The sequence below is a fragment of the Pyxicephalus adspersus genome, chromosome 1 (genome assembly GCF_032062135.1).
Source record: "Pyxicephalus adspersus chromosome 1, UCB_Pads_2.0, whole genome shotgun sequence".
Classification (NCBI taxonomy): Eukaryota; Metazoa; Chordata; class Amphibia; order Anura; family Pyxicephalidae; genus Pyxicephalus; species Pyxicephalus adspersus.
This window is the reverse complement of record NC_092858.1, coordinates 5,807,145-5,828,016: the sequence shown is the minus strand read 5'-3', so window position 1 is coordinate 5,828,016 and position 20,872 is coordinate 5,807,145. Positions and strand designations below refer to the sequence as shown.

At 40.0% G+C, this 20,872-nt stretch overlaps 1 protein-coding gene across 4 annotated transcripts in view; it reads left to right on the top strand.

The window, feature by feature from the left end:
• TENM4 (teneurin transmembrane protein 4) overlaps positions 1-20,872 on the top strand; it is a 152,310-nt gene that overhangs the window by 53,517 nt on the left and 77,921 nt on the right. For all 4 annotated transcript variants that reach the window (XM_072401489.1, XM_072401479.1, XM_072401470.1 and 1 more), the window contains 3 exons: positions 10,453-10,554; positions 11,440-11,634; positions 13,267-13,467. In XM_072401489.1, coding sequence (XP_072257590.1) covers positions 10,453-10,554; positions 11,440-11,634; positions 13,267-13,467 — 498 coding nt within the window. The remainder of the gene's footprint in view (positions 1-10,452; positions 10,555-11,439; positions 11,635-13,266; positions 13,468-20,872) is intronic.

Sequence of the window (20,872 nt, the reverse complement as noted above, 5' to 3'; positions counted from 1 at the left end):
CATGGTAGCATTGGTGTCTGGTGATTGGCCATTCAGACACCCAGGGGTGTCAAAGGGCAGCTGGAAGACAGTCCTCAGCCCGGTGTAAGCTCCAACTTATTCATAGTCCGAACACCGGTGCACTTCAAACACAACTTCCATGATGGGGAGCGTACCTTTCTATATCTTTGTTTATGAGTGATTTCACCTTACACTTTGAATTAAAATAATTCTGCTCAGGCTTTGCAGAACATAACATTTTTTTTAATGTTTTATCATCGGGTCATGCTGTCAAAGTGCCGGAAGCCAGTGAAATTTAGAGTAAAGGGAGAAAATCGGAGCTCAAGCCTTTCCTCTGCTTTAAATAAAAGCTAAGAAGGCAGCTAGATAAGTGCTTGGATCAGCCTGTGAACTTGACTTTGCTCTTCCCGCCTGCCAGAGTCACATCAAAGGCTCAGGACGGGGTATCCGTATCAAGCAGAAAGCTTATCTAGCAGCAGCCATTGCTGGAGCATGAGTAGGTTTTCCACTTAGTGAACTCATCAAGTTGCAGAGCTTTGTACTGTCTGTTAAACTCCGATTGAAGTCTCACACCTTTTTTTTAATTCTCTTTATAGTCTTGTATGGTCAGGTTATGATGGTAAACTGGTTGGAAATGCTTTAAAGTACCCTATTCTCCTGGTGAAAGTGGGCAGTACACTCATACCATGTGCTATATGCTAGTATATAAGAGTAATGACTTAAGTTCCAGGAAATCATCCAAATGGACAGTTGGTTACTTCAAAGGAAGCTCGGGCACACTGCACACATCATATTCCTAATATACCAGTTTTCAATGGTTTTCTTTCTCTTTATTATGCCCTGTTGGTTTGGAGCTAAATCCTCAAGCTGTGGAGGACAATATTGACTTCACTGAAAGGGGCAGTCAACAAAAAGTTTTGTTTTAGGATCCCAAATCAACCCCGCCAACCACCACTACCACCTCCAACCGTACCATCATTTTTTCCTTAGGCTGTCCCACCTTCTACTTCTTTTTTCCCTACATGTCTTAGCCCACTCATGTGGTATCATAGTCTTGTTGTTTCCTATGCCTAGACCAAACTCTGCTCACATAATGTTTTTGACATCTTGCCCTTCGATTTAGGAGTACTATGAGTCCAGTGAGGGCTAACAGCAATTGGGCAGAATGATTCTTTAAGTAGACTAAAGTCACACTGGGGTGCCTGTAAGGTACAGAAAAAGAGAACCATACACGTATTTGCAGTGAAGGTTGCATTTTTACCATGGCTGAGCTGTCGAGTCATCTGTAGACTTCCTATACTTTTTGGGAAAGTTGGGTTGGAAGAAGCTATAGGTGAGTAGCAGCCCTTTATTGTGACCCACTTTTTCAGTAACCACCTGAAAACAGCCGGGTGGAAAAGTGCTGGGTGGTGCACCCTGCAAAAAGGGCTGGGGAGAATATTGTAGTGGAATAATCCCCACCATATAAGCCAGTTTATGAATTGAGATTGTGGTTATACATGACTCAGACATGATTGCGTCAACTTGAAAACTGCAAACAAGTAAAAACTATATCCTAAAATTACGATAAATGTGGACGTGCATAATATAATATAGTTTCACTTTAAAGAATTCAGCACTGCCACAATAAAATATTTGGCTTTGCCATTGTGCTGTTTTGTCTTTCTCCTGATTAGTATTCAGTCTTGTCAGTAATCTTGAAACATTCTATGAAGAAAAGCTGTAGTTTTTTTGGAAATAAACCAGTATCAGCGCTTGCATAGTATTGCCTTTTCATGAATTTATATGAATCAGTACCAAATAATTTGTACAAGAACGCAGTGTTTTTGATGTAGAAAGTACGTCCTCCAGCACCTACATCCCCTACAGAGAGGAGAAGATTTGGACTCTGCTTTCGCAATAACTCACAGCCGGAGCTTTTGGCGATCTCACCATTTACGGCTCCCACATGCCGTCCAAGTACACAGTCTGACTCTGACAGAACGTTCACAAAAATGTGCCAGCCAAAAAATTCATAACTCTTTTATACCTTTCTCCTAATGAGCAGAAACTGACCATGGGGACTATTTACATGGAAGATTATAAAAATTAATTCAGTTTTACAAACTTCACCGGTTCTCAAACTTTGCCATTTTCTCAGATTTTTATAATTCTGTAATCTCTAGCTAGCTGCCCTAAAAATAATGACCTGAAGGGTCAAGAACTTACAGAAAGACTTAAAGCTATCTATTCATGAAGTGGTAGAGCCGAAATTCACTGAAACATTCCCAGGTGGAAAACCAATTACTGCCACTGAAACACATGGACCTTGGAAGAGTCTCCATCAGCCCAAATTTTGCAGGTAGAGTTTGGGATTCTTATGGGGATATTTTGAGGGGACAGTTGTTATCAAACTAAATTTGCTAATTAGTAGGTTGCCCTTATCAGTTGTGCTGGTGAGAGCTGTACAATTTTCGATTTCCCATCACTTAGTCCCAGTGATGATGGTCACCAAGACATTGTAGGGGAATTATTCTTTTTAGTGGAATTAGAGGCACCCAACCAAAATTTGAACTTCTCAACAATTTATCCACAAAAATGGAAAAAAGAATTGGGTACACTTCATGGATACAAGTTTGTTAACCCCTGACTAGCACAGTCATATGAACTTGTTGGGCATCCAATTTCAAAACCATGGAGCTACTGCTACATCTATTCCTACTCTTCTGAGAAGACTTGCTACAAAAATTTGGGGTGTGTCTGTGGGAATTTGTGCCCATTCAGGGAGGGTCAGGCTCTGGTGTTGGATGAGAAAACCTGGTACTTGAAGCAATCTTCATTTTAATTCAAACTCAAGGTGTTCAGTAAGGTTGAGGTCAGGGCTTTGTGCAGGCCATTCAAGGTCCTTTGCACCAAACTCTTCCAACCACGTCTTTATGGAGTTGGTTTTGTAGACAGGGGCACTTGAGCACACAATTTAGAACAGTGTTTCTCAACCAGGGTTCCTCCAGAGGTCATTAGGGGGTCCTTGAGCAATAGGCAGCCTCTTAGGTCAGTTTAAGTGACACCAATGATGTTTTTGGCTATCTTTAAGGGTGACATTATTCCCAATGGCCAGCAATGTAAGATATGTTCTTTCTACTGACCACCAAATTAATGTACTGTGAGCTGTAGATATAGTAATTATAGAAGGGGTTCCCTGAAGACCTGAAAGTTATTTCAAGGGTTCCCCCGTTAAAAAGCTCAGGTCAACACTGATCGAGAATTAATTTGTTTTCTGTACTAGTACCCTGGACTGATTACACCTAAACTATTGACGATTAGGTTTAGATAATATGGTCAAGGGCCCACAAGCTTTTAAACAAAAATTACACAACAAGCCTAGTTTATTAATGTTCTCCAAGACTGGAGAAGATAGACTATCATGGGAGAACCTGGAATAGATCTTCTCCAGGATTTAAAGCATTTGTCAACTAATAGCAAATCATTTTTAAGAAATCCATTCCAGGTTTGCTGGATCACCTAGTTTCTTCTACAATAGTCTATCTTCTCCAGTCTTGAAGAGCTTTAATAAATAAGGCCCAATGAGTAGTCAACTTGTAAAATCAGCTATACAGTACTCCAACTAATTAATTAGTACTGACTGCTTACAACATACTTTATTTTCTGTATTATTGGCAATGAAACCACTGACTGACTAGCTGCACCCTCCAGCCTGGTCCCTGCTGCTACATCTAGCCTCTGGCTTTTAGTTATAGAATTTGAATGCGATATATATGCATTTGTGTTCTATAATCAAAGCAGGACGGAAAAAAGTAGAATAGAGATCAAATAGCAGACATTAGTTGTGTTCAGATCTTCTTTTCTAAACACTCCACTGGCTGGTAATGTCACTAATACACGACAGGCAGGGTGGTAATATCTGTATAATATTCGCCAATGTTCACGTTCTTTGGCTCATCTGCTGTTTATCCTGGAAACTGTGAGTTTTTCCTTCCTTTGATCTAGCCAGGTTAATAAGGATTGATTTGGTTCCGGTAAATCTCCCTGACGTTAAAAGGTGGTCTACATCAAAGCCGGGTGGTGCATTTGCTAATGAAATCCCATATCTCATTAGCATTCTCTTGAACACTATGCGAACATTGGAGAGAGGAAAAAAAATCACTAATCGGCTTACTTAAAGGTATCAAGTAGGCAACATTATGAAAATGCTCATCAAAAATGAAGCAAAGGGTGGACAGCAGTATGCTGATCCAGAATACCTAAAATGAAGCATGTTCATTCTGAGTTTGGATCTTGGGTAGTTCACTTTTGCAGCATCTGTTGCACTAAAGCTTATTTATGCTTATTTATTTATGCCAAAAAAATCATTTTTAAGTGGTTATAGAGGTAAGAACTGATCTTCGTAGAACATTATACATTTCTATTCAACAATACCTTGTTCTCCATGCTTCCTTTTTCTACAGTAGGGACTTTTTACCATAAGGTTAAGCTGTCATCTATAGTATTCTCTCTAGAAATTTTTTTTAAGCTGGGTGTGAAAAAGCTGTATGTGGCTTTTGGCCCCTGACCCAACTTTTTAGTAACCACCCATAAATAGTCGGGTGGTTACTGAAAAGTGCTGGGTGGTGGGCTGGCCTACCACCACCACCACTGAACCTAAAGAAATCACTGATCCATTATGCTTCCTTGCAGCATTAACAGTTCTGGACGTGCAACCGGTGAACAGAGAGCAGAGGCGGACCAACCTGTAGTTGTAGTTATGTTCACCTATTACCTGACATGGCAGAAGTTTATGTGGTGCCTTAAGATCACCCCCACTCTCCGTCAGTTCCGACACTATGAGACTACTTTACAGACAGAAGTTTGCCATATTCACTTTTACACTTTGCACTTTTTCTTATTTCAGTTTCAATATAAAGGCTTCCACTCTTAACTTGATTTATATTTTGTTTTCTTGCATGGAGTGGTAAAATTTTCAATAGAAGGAAGGAATACTTGTGACAGATCACAACAGAAAAGTTTTGAATACATATGTAAATAGGCAAATATATATGTATTACCTTTGCCTCTTCTTTTTTTTATTTAATATAGCCGAAGGATTCTAACCTGTAGCTACCAATCAGCAATCAGCCTTCAGTTTACTGTGAGATTCCCGGATTGTTAAGTCTGATTAGGTTATCAAATCAGCCAGTATGTAGCAGAAAGCTGAGTAAAGAACACAGTGGAAGAAGAAAGAGAAAAAAAAGCACAATAAAAATGTTAATTGCCTTTCTTTTTTTTTAATTTCCAAAATCCACTTTAATCAGCGGGTTTTGTTGGGCGCTCTTGTTTTTAATTTGGATTATGCTTACTGGGAACATTAACGTCTCAGAAAAGATGTTGCGGGGTTTTATATAGTGCAGTTTGTCGCCAGTTCCAGCCTCCATTTGCCAGAGCTGAATGTGCGTTCCAAGGACAGATTTTCAGAACAGCTCCGGGGCTTCTGGGTCATTGGACGTCCATCTGTAAGTGTCCTGCTGGATTGTGGGGGTGTCCTGTAGTCATGAGGACCATTCTGGAATGCTGTTAGATTGTTGGAACCTTAGTTGGACAGTGATTGTATGCAGCCTGGCACTCCAGTGTGTATATGTTATTACATGCACAGATATTGTGTTAGAACTGCTCTTCCATGTACGAGGAATGTTAGCACCATTCTAAAATGAATGCCCGCATCTTAATAGGAGCCTGTGTTTTAATTTCATTTTCTTCATATAATCAATATAATGAAATCTGATATGCGGCTATCGCCATCATTGCCTTCATATGATCAGGCTCTGCATCCTACTTGGTATTGTCTGTGATTGTGGTTTACTCTTCCAACTTATTTCATCCACCCCTGACCCATAGGAGTGGGGATAGATGGAGCCAACCATACACACATGACCCGACCACCTTAAAACTTTTATGGTGGCTCCAAAATTGTGCAAGCATTGGTTAATGATAAGTTTGCTGAGGTGTTCTTTTTCATTATTCAAAAAATAAGAAACAATTGCATTGGAGTCATATAGTGTCCAGTCCAATTCTTATTTTGGTCATATAATCTCTGCTATATAAGAAGTGGGATATGAACTGGCCGATTCCACTTACAGAATTGATCATGTGACCGGAATGCCTGGACATTTCTTTATGTGACAAGCTGGGGCAAGTTTTTTTTCATGAGTTGAAGTCAGCAAGAGGGTTTTTATTGACTATGAATTTATTTCTCTTTTTTAATACAAGGCCATTAAACTCTATTTATTAACTTCTTACTGGCCCCAAATTCTACAGAATGTTGGTCGTTGGCAACAGGACAGCATTGTTCGTGGTCTCGCTAGCCAGGGGCCAATCACATAGGTACCAGCAAGAAGTTTCTTCATGATCCCGATGCTGTCTTTAATTAGAGAAAGAAGTACTTGATGTGACCATTTTTTTTAACGTGATTATGGCCTGGAAGGAAAGTTGTTTTTGATTAGAGAGAACAATCTTTGATTAGAGAGGGGCAGGGCAATCCTTAAACCTACAGACCTTATTAGACTGCGGTCAATGCAGAGCTGCCTGTTGGTGCCTATGGTGCAAGTTTCAGTCTCGAGGGCAGCAGCACTAGGAATCATTCCGAAAACTTCCAGTAAATATTCCCTCGAGCTTGCTTGGCCAAGAAGAGTCAATCAGGATCAAGGAGGTGCCCATGCCACATTCCCCGTTCCCTATTAACTTTAAGAATATTTTCATTTTTGAAAATCTAGCAATGGAAGCCATTGTATGAAGGTGCAGAAAATAACGATTTCTGAATTTACTTCTTTGAAACCAAGGAATCTCCATACAAAGAAAGTAATTATATTCTGATCCTCATTTATACCAGACTAACACAATGGTAAAATAAAAAAAATAAAAAAGGCTTGAGGAACGGGCTGTAAAGACAGAAAATAGTTGCATCTGTCAAGGGCACAATGTGTTGTTAGGATCTGAATTTTAAGAAAGTGCCATTATTGCATTGAGCCTCTTCTCCAGCAAGCTGCTGATTGTATTATTCCAGATAAGAGAATAGTAAAAATACGTCTTATACCTGCTATGCAAATCTGCGGCATGGTTCGAATCCCCAGGAGCTGAGCCTTCTGGAACAATGGCTTGCCTGGCAGTGAAAAAAAGGATCATATTGTATAAGAAATAATAAACAAGGTCATTTTCGACTGTCTCATCGGATTCATAAATGTCCACTGAGAAGGCCTGGAGGGAAGATCAGGAAATTTAGGCAATGGGTTTGTTTTCTCTGGCAAGAAGGAAGGTTTATATTTTTGGTATATATTTAAAGAGTTTTTTGGGGTATTTAAAACAAAAAAAGTTCACTCTTCATCCTGTGATCACCTTTATCCAGTGGAACCAATTCACCAGGCTGGGAAATAGTGCAGCCAGACTAGTGGTCCAACCATTCCGTTTCTTGACAGCAACAGCCAGAAAATCCCATAAGCCAAAATAGTAATGTAAGCATGGTTTAAGGTTGGTTGACGTAGAGTATTCCTCTTTAAGATTCAGATCAATGAAGGCTTTGATTTTGGTGGATGAACTCTCCAGCCCAGTAGTATTCAAATGCAGTTTAGTTCTTCTGATATAATTTGAGGTGGACCATTTTGGAGCAGTGTTGACCAAAGCAATTAATGCTTTGGTCTGTCTTTGGAAGGGCTGTCTTTGGTGATATGGGAATCAGTAAGCATAATTGATGACTGCCTTAAGAAGAAAAACAACTCAAAATTCAGTAAGCTCACCTCACTGGTGTTTCTAATTTTTTACAACATTTTCAAATATGTCAGAGGCACTTTTCCCTCACCAAATATTGTTTCTGCCTCTTTTCCTTATGACAATATAGGATTCAGCAGTTTGACCCGACAGGGTGTCTTCAATAAAATCCTCTGGGTAACCAATGGGTTGAACTGGTCTTTAAATTTTAATTATAATTGAGGACCCTGGCAGATAAATCTGAGTTCTTCAAAGGCTTCAACAAAGGTTCTTTGAAGTTGTAGATGATTGCTTCAGAAACAGTTTCTAAGCTGAAGCTCGTATGTAGAAGGCCTTGTACTAGAAGTAATAAAAACTTTGTATCCAAAGAAGTCCCATGACTTCCAAGACCCATGAGCAAGCAACTTTGTACTGAACCTGGTAGATTGTTGTTGCCCAAGTTTCTATAAGGTATAGGACGCTGGTGGGTGAATCAACTTGGCAGTAAGCAGTTAAAAACAGAATATTCATCTGTGGCGGACTGTTTTTTTTTTACAATCAAAATCAAAGGCCAAATCCAGAGACAGACTGTCCCAGCCTTGTACCGCTTTGCCGACACCAGCTGCGGAAATATAAGTCCAGATTTTTAGATGGGAGCGGTATGGCATTGTTAATAAATGTTTTGGAGCTGTTTTCGACTTTGCAGCACTCTGTGACCAATGTGGCCCCCTTTTTAATGGCATATGCTAGATATTACATGCACATTTTCGGATTTGCACTAAATGCTCTAATAGGAGGATTATTCTCGGTTCCCAGCATGCTACGCTTTCTGTGTATGCCATATGAATCGGACATGTCTGCTTTGTCAGGAGCCACTTAAAGGAAACGCAGAGCTCAGAGAGCCAAGTCGAAGTCTTGAATTTCAGTGTTAATACGTACCATGTGTGTTGTTCGGCTCTGCTCGAAGTTAGCGGCTTTCATACATGGGATATGGGGGTCACTGGAGATTAGGAGGGCTGTCTGTCTGCTTCCGATACAGCTTTTCACCTCAGTGCTGTGCTTTGTCCAGCCATCATCAATGGAAGTCAATGCTGCTTATATTATTATTCAGTAAGGTCGGGTGGGAAATAGAACATGTCGGTAAAACCAATCCATCTAAAAATCTTAGCGTGCAAAACTGTGCCACGGAAAGCTGCCTCCTTTGCCATGTTTAATCCTAAACGAATGTCACTAGTGGCATACTTTATAAAACAGATATTCACCAAATAATCTCCGCAGGTAAACCTTCCAGGTGCATGTGTTGTAAATGGTAGTGATTGATCAACCATGTGTGAATGTCAGTCTATGTTCAGACTGATATACTGATATACCCAAAGAACAAGAGATGGGTTTGTTTCTACATATGGAGGATGGGGACAGTGGGGTGAAGCAACAGAGCAGGTAACTTCTTATGGTAAATCTATTTTGGTTTGTTCATATATTGGCTGCAATTGTTCTTTAAGGTCATAGATCAGGCACCTCCTTCACTAGGACATCAACAGTCCTTCTCCTAGTTTGTGCTTTTGTGTTGTCACCATCTTACGACTTCTGATGGAGGCTATAAGTGTGCATTTCAGAAAATATTACACTTGTATGATCCTATCAAGGAACCGATCCCTAAGAAATGTCTTTCAGCCATTGCTGAAGTGCATGATGAGCAGACGTAGTTGGTGTAGGAGATCCACAAAGGTAGTTGTCACCTAGCTTTCACGTATACTTACCTGGTGGCCAAAGCACTGGAGCTTCATACCACCAATTCAATACAAAATCCAACTGCTTTGGGTATGAAGTCTGTTTTTTTTTCATTCTTATTTTTTAGTTTTGGTGTGATGTTAATTTCCATATTAATAGACATATACAATACAGTAATTGGTACTCTGTATACACATCTTGATATACAGGCATCAAATTAGGCAGAGATGTGACAACTGGATTTACATTTTAGGAATTCAGCACCGGCCTGCCGTCCATCCAGTAAAGGCTATCATGAAAGGATATGATGTGATGTCATCCCCGATCATTCTACCCAGTGATCACAATCACATGGACTGACTGGAAAATGCAGACCAGTTCAATAAATTAATAGGTGCTGTAACCTCCTAGCCTTTCACAGTGCTCTAATGGAAAAAGCAAGTTCCTGCCTCTACTTTTTGTTATTTTCCCGACAATTGTGCCTGACATCTATTTAACTCTGATGGTCTCCGAAATGATAGCCTGCAAAATCCTCCTTTGATGCTCCGCTCAGGGAATTGCCAGCAATGAAACATATTTTTGCTTTGCAGAGAGAATGTTTTTTTTTCCCCCAGTCCGCCATTGTAATCAAGTGACACCATAGTCAGTGAAGCAGGAGGCTACCTCCAATGGGCTTCAGAGCAGATTGGGTCATCAGGATTTCAGTGCAATGACATGTTTATGATGTTGATATTTAGTATTTGTTGGATATGGATACTTTCCCATGTGCTGGATACCTTGCAGGAGCTCCAATTGGGAAAACTGGGGGTCACCATTACTAAAAAGCTGTTGAGTGCTACCAATGGTATTTTGATCATATATGTTTAGGACTGGCACCTTTCCAACACTTTAGGGCTAGCTTAATTACCTTGATATAAACACTTATATTCTGAATCTTTTGCAGTGAACCCCTGAAAATTACAGCATGAGAGTACAAGATTATAGAAGTTTATATATTTTTTTATCTTCTAGAATCGGTGGATGACTGTCCCAGTAACTGCTATGGAAATGGTGAATGCATATCTGGAAACTGCCACTGTTTTTTAGGCTTCCTTGGCCCAGACTGTGGACGAGGTAAGGACTTAGTGATGTCTAGTAGTTTTCTGGCTTAAGGGTGGCAAAATGGACTACAGACTTTTTGATTTTAAATATTGCTTGCAGTTTTTTGGGCTGTTTATGACTGCATGGGGTTGCAGTCCCTATAATTGGTCATGGTTGCAGACTCCTGGTTCTACAAAGGGAATTTTCCTCGCAGTGTAGAAGATAGGATGTATAGAAAAGGGATCAACAGGGGAAGGGTAAAATAAACATTGCTTGATAATGATATCACCATTGGGAGAGTACCTCCATACTACTTTGTGATTTGTTGGAGGATAGACTAATAATGAAGTAGAGTAGCAGAGAGATAGGTATGCTGCTGCTTCTTCTTTTCTCTGTCCAGTCATGGCAGAGGGAGGGAAAAGACCTGTAAGACTTATTGGCAACAGAATCAAAGAACAGGTCAGGCAAGGCTATGATTTTTAGTTGCGCTTCACTTCCATGATGAAATGTATTACTTTTGTTAGTTCAAACCCAAGCAGTTGCTGAGTTTCTTTGTGTAGGGAACATACCTCCTAAAAGCTAAACTTTTAGAAAAGAAATGACAAGAACCTTAAAATGCACATTCCAACGTAACTTATATATTTTATATGCTGCATAAGCGTCTCTTTAATTTAAGAAGAGGGAAAAATTGAAGCGATGCATAATAATGGCATGGAGTCATTTTATCCCGATTCGCAATGCCATTTTTCCCGCCAGAGGGCTCAGAGCAAAACGTTACCATTTGAATTATTGAAGTGATTTGTGCCATGGAATAATTCAGCCCTTGATTCATTATCCTGGGAAGAGGGTGAGCCATAGTGGAGGGCGAGAAATTATTTTGCTGCTGAAATTAACTTTCCCTCCTGCTCTTTCTGCTAGCATCCTGCCCTGTATTGTGCAGCGGAAATGGCCAGTACATGAAAGGAAGGTGTCTGTGTCATAGCGGGTGGAAAGGAGCCGAGTGCGATGTGCCCACCAGCCAGTGCATTGATGTCACCTGTAGTAATCATGGCACCTGCATCATGGGCACCTGTATCTGCAACCCCGGGTACAAAGGAGAGAACTGTGAAGAAGGTAAAATAGATCATTGGGGGTTACTTACAGAAAACCATGGTATATGTCATTGTATGTATTATTTTTTTATCTTTTCTGCCTATTTTTGTCCCATTTTCTTTAACTTTTCATTTCTTAATGTGTTTGCATTTTTCCATCTCTTTCTGCCTTCCATCTCCGCCACCGCTTCTTTCTTCCCTCCATCTCTTCCCCAACTCCCCATGTCTTTCTCTACCTGTTTACCCCTTCTCTCTCTCCATATTTCTGTCTCTATCCCTTTCCCTCTCACTCATTCTGTCCCTCCATCTTTCCCCCTTTTCATTCTTTTTCTTCCCCTTGTTCTCATGTACATCTACACTTTGCATTTTGTTTTTGATCAAGTTAGTCTGTGTTCATTGATACTTTTATGCTGTCCATGGTGTACGAAAACTTTACAGCAAATCCACACATTTAGTAAAATCCATTGGTAGATGCTGTCCATAGCACCTCTGCACTCGCCCCCATTCACTCTAAAATTGACTCGACCAAGAAAATGAGGCAGGCTAAGAAAATTTTGCTCCCAATTCTGCATAAACCCTGACCACACAAAACAGGGCAAACCTCGGTCAGCGAGAGGGGGAGTTAAAGTAGCCATTGTCACCAAACTCTTTTCAAAAGGTTCTCATTTCAACATGAAAAATGGGACTTGGATTATGATAAATGGCAAGGTCTGACACACACATTCCCGTCTCCTAATCCCGAAGCTGTGAGCTGAGGCAGCAGAAAGGCCCATGGATGTGGTAGAGACCCTTTCTTTTTTTTTTTTTGAACCTGTCTTTCTTTTTCCCATTGACCTTCGGAGGAAATGATTAATGGCATTGCAATGGTTGCTTGTCATATGTTAGATGCTACACAACTCGCTATGGTCATCCCATCTGCTGTGCTGTAGCTCGCTGCCTCTTTCCACCCCCCATCCCTAGGAGAAAGAAGCTTTATTCCTGAATATTGCTTTTACATCCGGATTTCATGCCGTTCCCCCCATAAAAATACAATAAATGGAGGTCCGCAGCACTGTTCTCATTTGTGTGGTTAATTGAAGCAAGCGGCTTTGTTTTGGTGCAGCTGTAGTAAGTCTTATGGATTTCTCAGTATAGAAGTCAAACAGATGGGCATAAAATGCTCATGAAAAAGTCATTAGGGACATGTAAGAAAATTGGTGCATAGCTAAGTGCGCCAAAATTAAAACGACTTCTTCACCGGGCCTTAAAGGGAGAAGTATTGGTGGGATGGGAACAACTTTGGACGCACGGCCATTAATATTCCTAAGGCAGTTCTTACGGGTAACTGCAAAGTCATCAGTCAATTAAATAAGACTATTTGGAAAATGTAACCAAACTTACCCCATGCATGTACAAATCAGTTTACTATCAGAATAAATCTAACCACAAAAATATTTCATCTCAATGTGGTTTGTCCCAACCTCTCCCACTCTTTTCTGGGCAGCTTGGTTTGGGTGTCAATGTGTTGGAACAAGTATATTTAAATCCTAAATTCACGTACTGAATACTATTATTACTGCACCACATGCAGTTACCAGAATACCACATTTATCAATACAATGGTGTATTATTATCTTATTTACTAATAATATCATTGTTATGGCTTCATTTTTAGTTGATTGCTTGGACCCCACGTGTTCTGGCCGGGGAGTCTGCGTACAAGGAGTGTGCCATTGTGCTGTTGGATGGGGTGGAACAAGCTGTGAGAACCCACGAGCCACTTGCCTTGACCAATGTTCTGGACATGGGACGTACCACTCTGAGACTGGTGTGTGCACATGTGACCCCAACTGGACTGGCCATGACTGTTCTATAGGTAAGAATAAATGATAGTCTTCTCTTTGGCAAGGAATGTTTTTAAGCAAAATTTGGGACCAACATTTACAGTATTTATTGTTGTAAAGCCATGATCGCCTGACAATCCTTAGTTATTATGACTTGGCATATGAGAAAAATGCATATGTAATGGCTATAGTTAATAAAAGACAATTGTAAAATTGGTCATTGGATTCAGTGAAAAGCAGCTGAAGTTATACGTAAATATTGACTTGACCTACAAAAGTCAAACTTAGCCCTGCCCCATATTCAACAAACTCAACAACGCATCACCAGGAGGAATAAAAAAAGGGGGAAACAGCAACAACGGAATACAGAAAGTCATCATTTGCACGTAGCATAAAACTGAACTCTTGGATAAACAATAGGAGTCAATAATGTTTTCATTGGATTTTGCTGTGTGTGCATTTCTTCTACATCTGTGCAGCAATGCAGTGCAAAATGTGCAGGAGCTTCCTGTGATATAGACCGGTCATTCTGCTCTTTCGTCTCCTGCAGGGTGACTGGTCTTGTGACCATCTTGCCCCTGTAGCTCTCTACAGGTAGTCTGTGGGCCCATTTTGCTGGGCATTGCATTCAATCCTAGTAATAATGGTCACCAAGTAAATAGAGAGGGGTAAAACTCTCCAGCAGAGATACAAACCGTTATTAAAACCCGAAAGGGATCAAACGTCTCGCCACTGTGCCTTAATTTGGTCTTCTTTTCTAGACAGGGAAGTGCTGTAGGGCAGTGCTATGTAAATCTCTGGGCTGGATGAACAGACATACCAATCCTTTGGCAGGTGAAAAATAAATACCTCATCTGTGTTTTTAGCTGTTTGCCTGGAGTTCAGCTTTAAACATTGTCACGGATCATGATTAGCATCCCTACAGCTGCCTCATCCACTGACCCAGAAGCTGCATCTTGCCATAGACTCATCTAAGCAGACTCTCCTTGCAGTTGACTAAACAGATTTTAAATATGATACAGCCTTTTATATAATCATCGATGGATCGACTCCAACCGCTAGCAGCAACAGTGTGCTGGCATTCCTGCAGAGCGTCTAATGTATCTTTCCAGACATTGTCATATCTCATTGATCAAACAACTCTTGTGATGAGGCCGGGCTCCCTCCCTTGGGGCCTCAGAGGTCTCCAAACTTTGTAAATGAATTCTCATGTTAAATTCATGGCGTGCCGAAGGCCACACACACAGCGTTAACACACGAGGATTTGGCGGATGAAGTTCACACTTCTTCTTGCTGTAGGGTTTTCATTTCAGGGGCGTGAAGAGCTCTCGAAGCGACCTGTGCATCCGGAGAGAAAAGTGTGTATCAGTATTGCAGCAGTATAAAATTAGCTGGTTACCCCGTTCTGTAAGGTCATAAGGCTGTCTTGTCTCAAAATTCTCCAGGAGAGAGGCGAAAAATAGAGATCAACACTTCTGTCTGGGTATGGTTTACATTACTTAAAAGTGGCAGCTTAGAAAGCTTCTTTATGCCTTGCAGATCCCTAGAAGGGTGGTTCTGCCCGTTGCGGCTTGGATTCAGGAAGAAATTATTGTAGATGTCATGACATCATCATACTATTCTCTCTGCGAGTCACAGAGAGCCTTAGGAGTAAGAGACTGAGAATGATTTAATGTTATCCATATATTAAGTCTTATGTATAGAAATACTATATACCCAACATTTTTGGCCACCAAACACCTTATTCTAAAACCATGAGCAATATGGAATCGGATCTCATGCAACCAACAATTTCCATTCTGGAAAGGCTTTCTTCAGAATGTTGCAGTCTGAATGTGGGAATCTGTGGCCATTTGGCAAAAAAACGATCAATGGTCAAAAATTTTGGCATGCATTCAGTGTTTTAATTCATCAGTGTTCATCAGTGTAGAGTTCAGGGGATCTGGGCAGACCAATTGAGTTTCTTCACACTAAACTGCTATTTATGCGGCCACATGTACAGGGTGCAACCATGATGGAGTAGCACACTGTTGCCATAAGATTGGCAACATACAACTGTCTATTTATATATATATACACCTGTTCTCCCCAGTCCCCTCTAACCAACCACGCCCCTAACTGTCTAAAATGTATCTATGTGTGTGAATATATTCTATATAAACATATATATATATATATATATATATATATATATATATACAAGAGAAGTTCCTGGCTTTGCCCCCTTCCAGATGAAATATAAAGATGAGTGTGGGGGCATATGACAGCCTAATATCTTAGTATGTAACTGTGCAAATATCAGGTGTTTGCGATAAAACTGTTTGTTATTTTAGTGCCCCTCATATGCCCCCACTCTCGTTTTTCTATTTCATCTGGAAAGGGTGCAAAACCAGGAACTTCTCAGCACCCCTCGCATACACATACATATTCTCCCCAGTCTCTTCTAACTGAGCGCACAACCGTCTCTTTTCAGTGACCACCGGCTATTTTTGAGCAGAAAATATATATATATATAATATACATAGACAAACGCAATATATTTTTTCATTCTATATTGCATTTACATCATCTTATGTCCTCCCTAAACAAATGCAGGCTTAGGAAAATCATCACGTAAATCATGATGACAACAACTCTCTTTTTATCAGGTATACTCCTTCCTTCGGGTACTCTTCTTCATAAGGCCATCTGTTTTTTACTATTCCATATATACCATGCCACAATAACAGGTTATTCTTCAACAACTAATTCACATATACAGAACAATAACAGATGGTCTCTGACATTAGCTTACAGGGCAGCAGTTGTGGGAGGACTATAAAGACTTCTAAAGCCCACACAGTGAAAAGCTACATCTGTCTCAGCTCCCCTCTGCTAAAAGGAGAGGAACATTCAAATGCATTTATGGAATAAAGCATAATTACACGGAATTGTTCGAAAAAAATACACTTCCTAGTAATGACAAGAAAGATAATGGAATGGTATTAAGGTAATCATTGCTCTCAAAGATAAAGAAAACTAACATCACCTGTATCTAACATGGAGCTGAATCAAAAGTGGACCCTGGCTGACTGTGGATGTATTAAAGGCACATATGCATCAATATTTTCTCTGCCACGTAATGTCTCATTATAGGCAAGGTACTTACTAGATTCAATAATATATTGCCAGATAGGAAGAACCAGTTCAGAGGATACATGTTTTCTTTTACTTCGTTCTTCATGTTTATCACCCTTGTGCTAAAAATACAAAATGAAATCTTGGTTCTCATGCTTGGTTGAGCCATTCAAAGGAGCTTGCTCTGGTAAATCAATTCTTTTCAATGTCCAGAATGTCCCATGAAACCATAGAGACTGACAGAGCACCCCAAATGTGGGTTGATTTGCAGATGGCCCCCTTTTCCTGTTGTTTGAAGGAGAACTGAAGTTTTTATATTGCTCGTATTTACAGAAGACTAACGGGGTCGCCAATGATATCCTGCTGATGTAATTACTTTTCTATGAAGACACTGACTATGGAATTTGAAGTGGTGAAACTATTGAAGAGCATTCAGATCACAAAAAAGGAAATAGTAAACTTGATCTTCCTGGTTATCTTAGAAGGTTTTGGTGACCCTATCAATTTTTTGATTTTTCTGCCACTTTCTATCCTATTGACAATGGCCATCAAGACAAATATTAAGGGCGAATATCCCAAGTGGGGACTTTAGCTTCTTGCCACTTTATCCAAAGCAAGTCTTTGCATTAGGTATTATTTAATTCCCATCTAAAATGGAAAGACTATATAGGACTGCTCCCTACTCCAACGTCTTAAACCCAACAACTCTTTACCTTGAATGAATGAATGAATATTCACCTATAATCTCCAATTAAGGTCTGTTGGCAGCTTTACTTAACTCATCAACCACTATTCATCTGCTTATGTTTGCTGGCCCCTGACAGTGTGCTTTTCCTGATATCATTGCTGCTAATGTTCTCCATTAAAGTCCTATGCACTGGCAAGCAAACAGGTAGTATCCACAATACACCAGCAATGATGTGAACATCTGAAAAAGTAAACCAAGAAAGATTGGGCTTGAGCGTTAAATGACTGTGGCCTTAGATGAGTAAAACTGCCAGAAGTCAAAGGTTGGGTAAGGATGAGTTGTATTTTGGTCAGAGATCAGCTTCAGCTATCTCAAGTGGTGTGACTAGGGTGAGGATGACAGTCTGGTAACCTGATGTTTTAGTATCCCAGTCATGTCAATGGAAGATCCTATATGTCTAAAGAGATTTTTAAAATTCAAGTGAACGTTCCCACTTTTAAGTATGTCTAAAAAACCTTAGCAGTACTTCGATCAACTTAACTTGCTGCTTGGAGTTGCCTTTTGATCCCGTTCTTGCTTTTAAAAAACTTTTCTAAAGAGTAGAGCAAACACTGATCAGCTGCATAATAATTGTTCCCTATGCCCGGTCCTCCACGCTAATGAAAAGGCTGTTAACTTCAGGAAATAAAAGAGACCTGTCCTGTGCTCTGACATAGCCCCGTACCATGCCTGGTCACTCTGGGGACTTGATTTGATTTTAGCTTTTCCTTAATCCTTTGCTATTGAAGTTGTTTTCACAATATTGTCAAAGGTCAAACGTGCAATCTGTAGGGGAAAAAAATGACTTCAGAAACCTTGTAAAGGCTGTCCACTTTTTTTTTTCTTTACAATGCTTGCGTTTTTCTCCTCACTGGATTGGCCCCTTGTGATAGCTGCGAAAGGACAAGTGCTTTTTTCAGATCTTGAAATAGAGGGAGGTCAAAAGCCAATCACAGCCCCTGGCAACGAGTCTCCTTCTCAAGAGCTGTTCTTTGAAATCTGCAAACTCGGACACCCATTCACCGCTTCCTTTTTTTTTTTTAAATGTTTTCCTCCTTCTTTTTACAGCGTTCAATGCACATTGTCTTATCGATTTAGTGAGACGAGGCTGGGATTACAATTTATTAAATACAGGGATGTGTGTTTGAACACACAGGAAGACCAAGTTCATTGTCCCATTGATCAGCAATAGGAAAAATGAATGGATTTTGAATATTGCTTAGTGTGGTAGATCACAGCCAGGCCTTTTGTCATATCAGTCAGTGTTGTAATAGGGGGAAGTTGAATATATGTAAAAAGTCCTGTAGGCTCATTCGTCATTCTTAAAGTGGAACTACATTTGGGGAACTGTCAAGAGCACATAAAGCATTTAAAAATTATCACTAAAGCCTTCAAATTGCTCATTGTACAGTATTGTCGGCCTTTATTGTTGGTTATGGTGTATGGCAGTCTACTCTCCCACCAAGCTGCTGCCATCTTGAAAGAATCTCTACGTGAATGCCATTATCCTTTTTTATCTCGCCATCCTAAAATCATGTGCATGCTTATTAAAATGGAGCCTGATGCTGGGATATGTAAAGCAATGTCATGTTTGCTCCCACCAATGGATAGTATTAATCGAGCTAAAATTGTGAGAGTGGTTCTGAGTCTGAGAAGCCTGAGAAATCATTAGATTGACCACTACAATGTCCAGAGCCGAACCCAATGGAGATTCTTTGGGATGTGCTCGAGAACACTTTACACAGCACTCGGATTCTCCCATCATCAATTCAAGATCTCTGTAAAAAAAAAATGCAATGGAAATAGGAATGGGAATAAATGATGTACTGTTGCATGAGCTTATCAAAATGATACCATGGCAAATCTAAAGGTGGTCCAATGAAATCTTAAAGTATAGGTAGCAAAAATTTTGCCATATTTACTTACTACATATATGGATATTTTAGTATGCTGAATATTTAGTTTCTTATTAATTATATAACATCTTAATTATGACGTGATCTGAAGCTGGCCAAAGACTTTCGGTAATGGTCCTTTGATGTGGCCATCTTTGGCTTGTTTTTAAAATTATGGAGGGTCTATGGAATAACTTATGGCACAAAAATTAAACCACACAGTTGCTTACTAGGGTTCTTCAAATGGCACTTAGGTCCTAGGACTTGGCTGGAGGAACCATAGATCATGGAAGGCAGAAAGTATCTAATGGAAAGTGTTGGATAGCTGCTGTAGCCAGAGATCTACCATGCCATGGAGCTTTGCACACGAGCTAACAGATAGGTAAATATTCATTGCCTTCACTCTTCACTAACAGGATCTCTTTAATACACAACCAAAAAAAAAAAAGGTAATAAAAATTCACATCTAAAATTATCCTAACACTGCAATAATAACTGAAAATGTGTGGTTGCTGAAAATACACTGCACTTTCACCGTTAACGCGTCCCTGGAGAATTGTAGGTAAACAATAAAAGAATGGGCAGGAGTCGCTTCCCTCCTGGTTAGCATGTTTTTTCGGTCAATCAAGGTGGTGTTTAAAGGCTGATTGCCATGGAAACACTGGAAACGCATAACCTGCTAAAAAAAAGGCCAATTACAGTTCTAAAATTGTTATATGTGCAAAGTGTTAAGCAAACTGTACTTGGCAAATTAGGTTTTGCTCCTACGAACCGATTGTAGGTTGTTATCTCATTATCTAAACCAAAAACCCAGTGAACAGCTTCTGTACTAATCAGGTCAGCTCTAATAGAAGGGAATTGAACTGGCTTAGAGAAAAGCCGATTGCAACAGTCCGCTTCAAAGAGAGCCATGCACCACCAACAGAAATGTGTGTCTACTTTTTTTTTTAATGGTGGTGTGATGGTGTTGTCTGGACTGGTCAGTGGTGGGTCTTTCATTTTCATTGCCAAAGGAGCTGGCACTCCAGCAGAAAAATACATTTTATGAACACATTTCTTATATTACACTATATAACCAACACCTATTTTTGAAGTTGTGCCCAAAAAATACCAGCTAATAATAGTCACTGCATCTTTATTTATTGTTCCTCAACCAGGGTTTCCTGGAACTCTAGGGTTCCTCCAGACCAGCCTTCTTGACCTTTTTACCAAGAGGGGAAACCTTGAAGTAACTTTTAGGGTTCAAGGAATCCTGGCTATAATTACTATATCCACAGCTCACAGTACATTAGTGTGGTGGTCAGTAGAAGAAGGACTCTTACATTGCAGGCCATCAGAAAGAATGTCACCTTTACAGGTAGCCAAGAGGATCATTGGTTTCCATTAAACTGAGATTAAAGGCACAAATGTCTCTTTGCTCAAGGAACCCTACCAACCCTTGGAGGAACTCTAGGGTTCCACAGAAACCTTATATTTCAATACATACTTATAAATATAAGATTCATCAACATTCACATACGTTTGAGACAAGCATAATGTTATTTTTTGAGAACACAGGGCCTGGTAAAAAAAAAAAACACAAATTAATGAAATTCTGTCAGGATGGCAGGTTAACAAGCTACAAAACCGACTTTGGAGCTCTCGACTGCATTATCACTGATTTCTCTCTGCATTGTTTTCACACTTAACCAGTTTTTA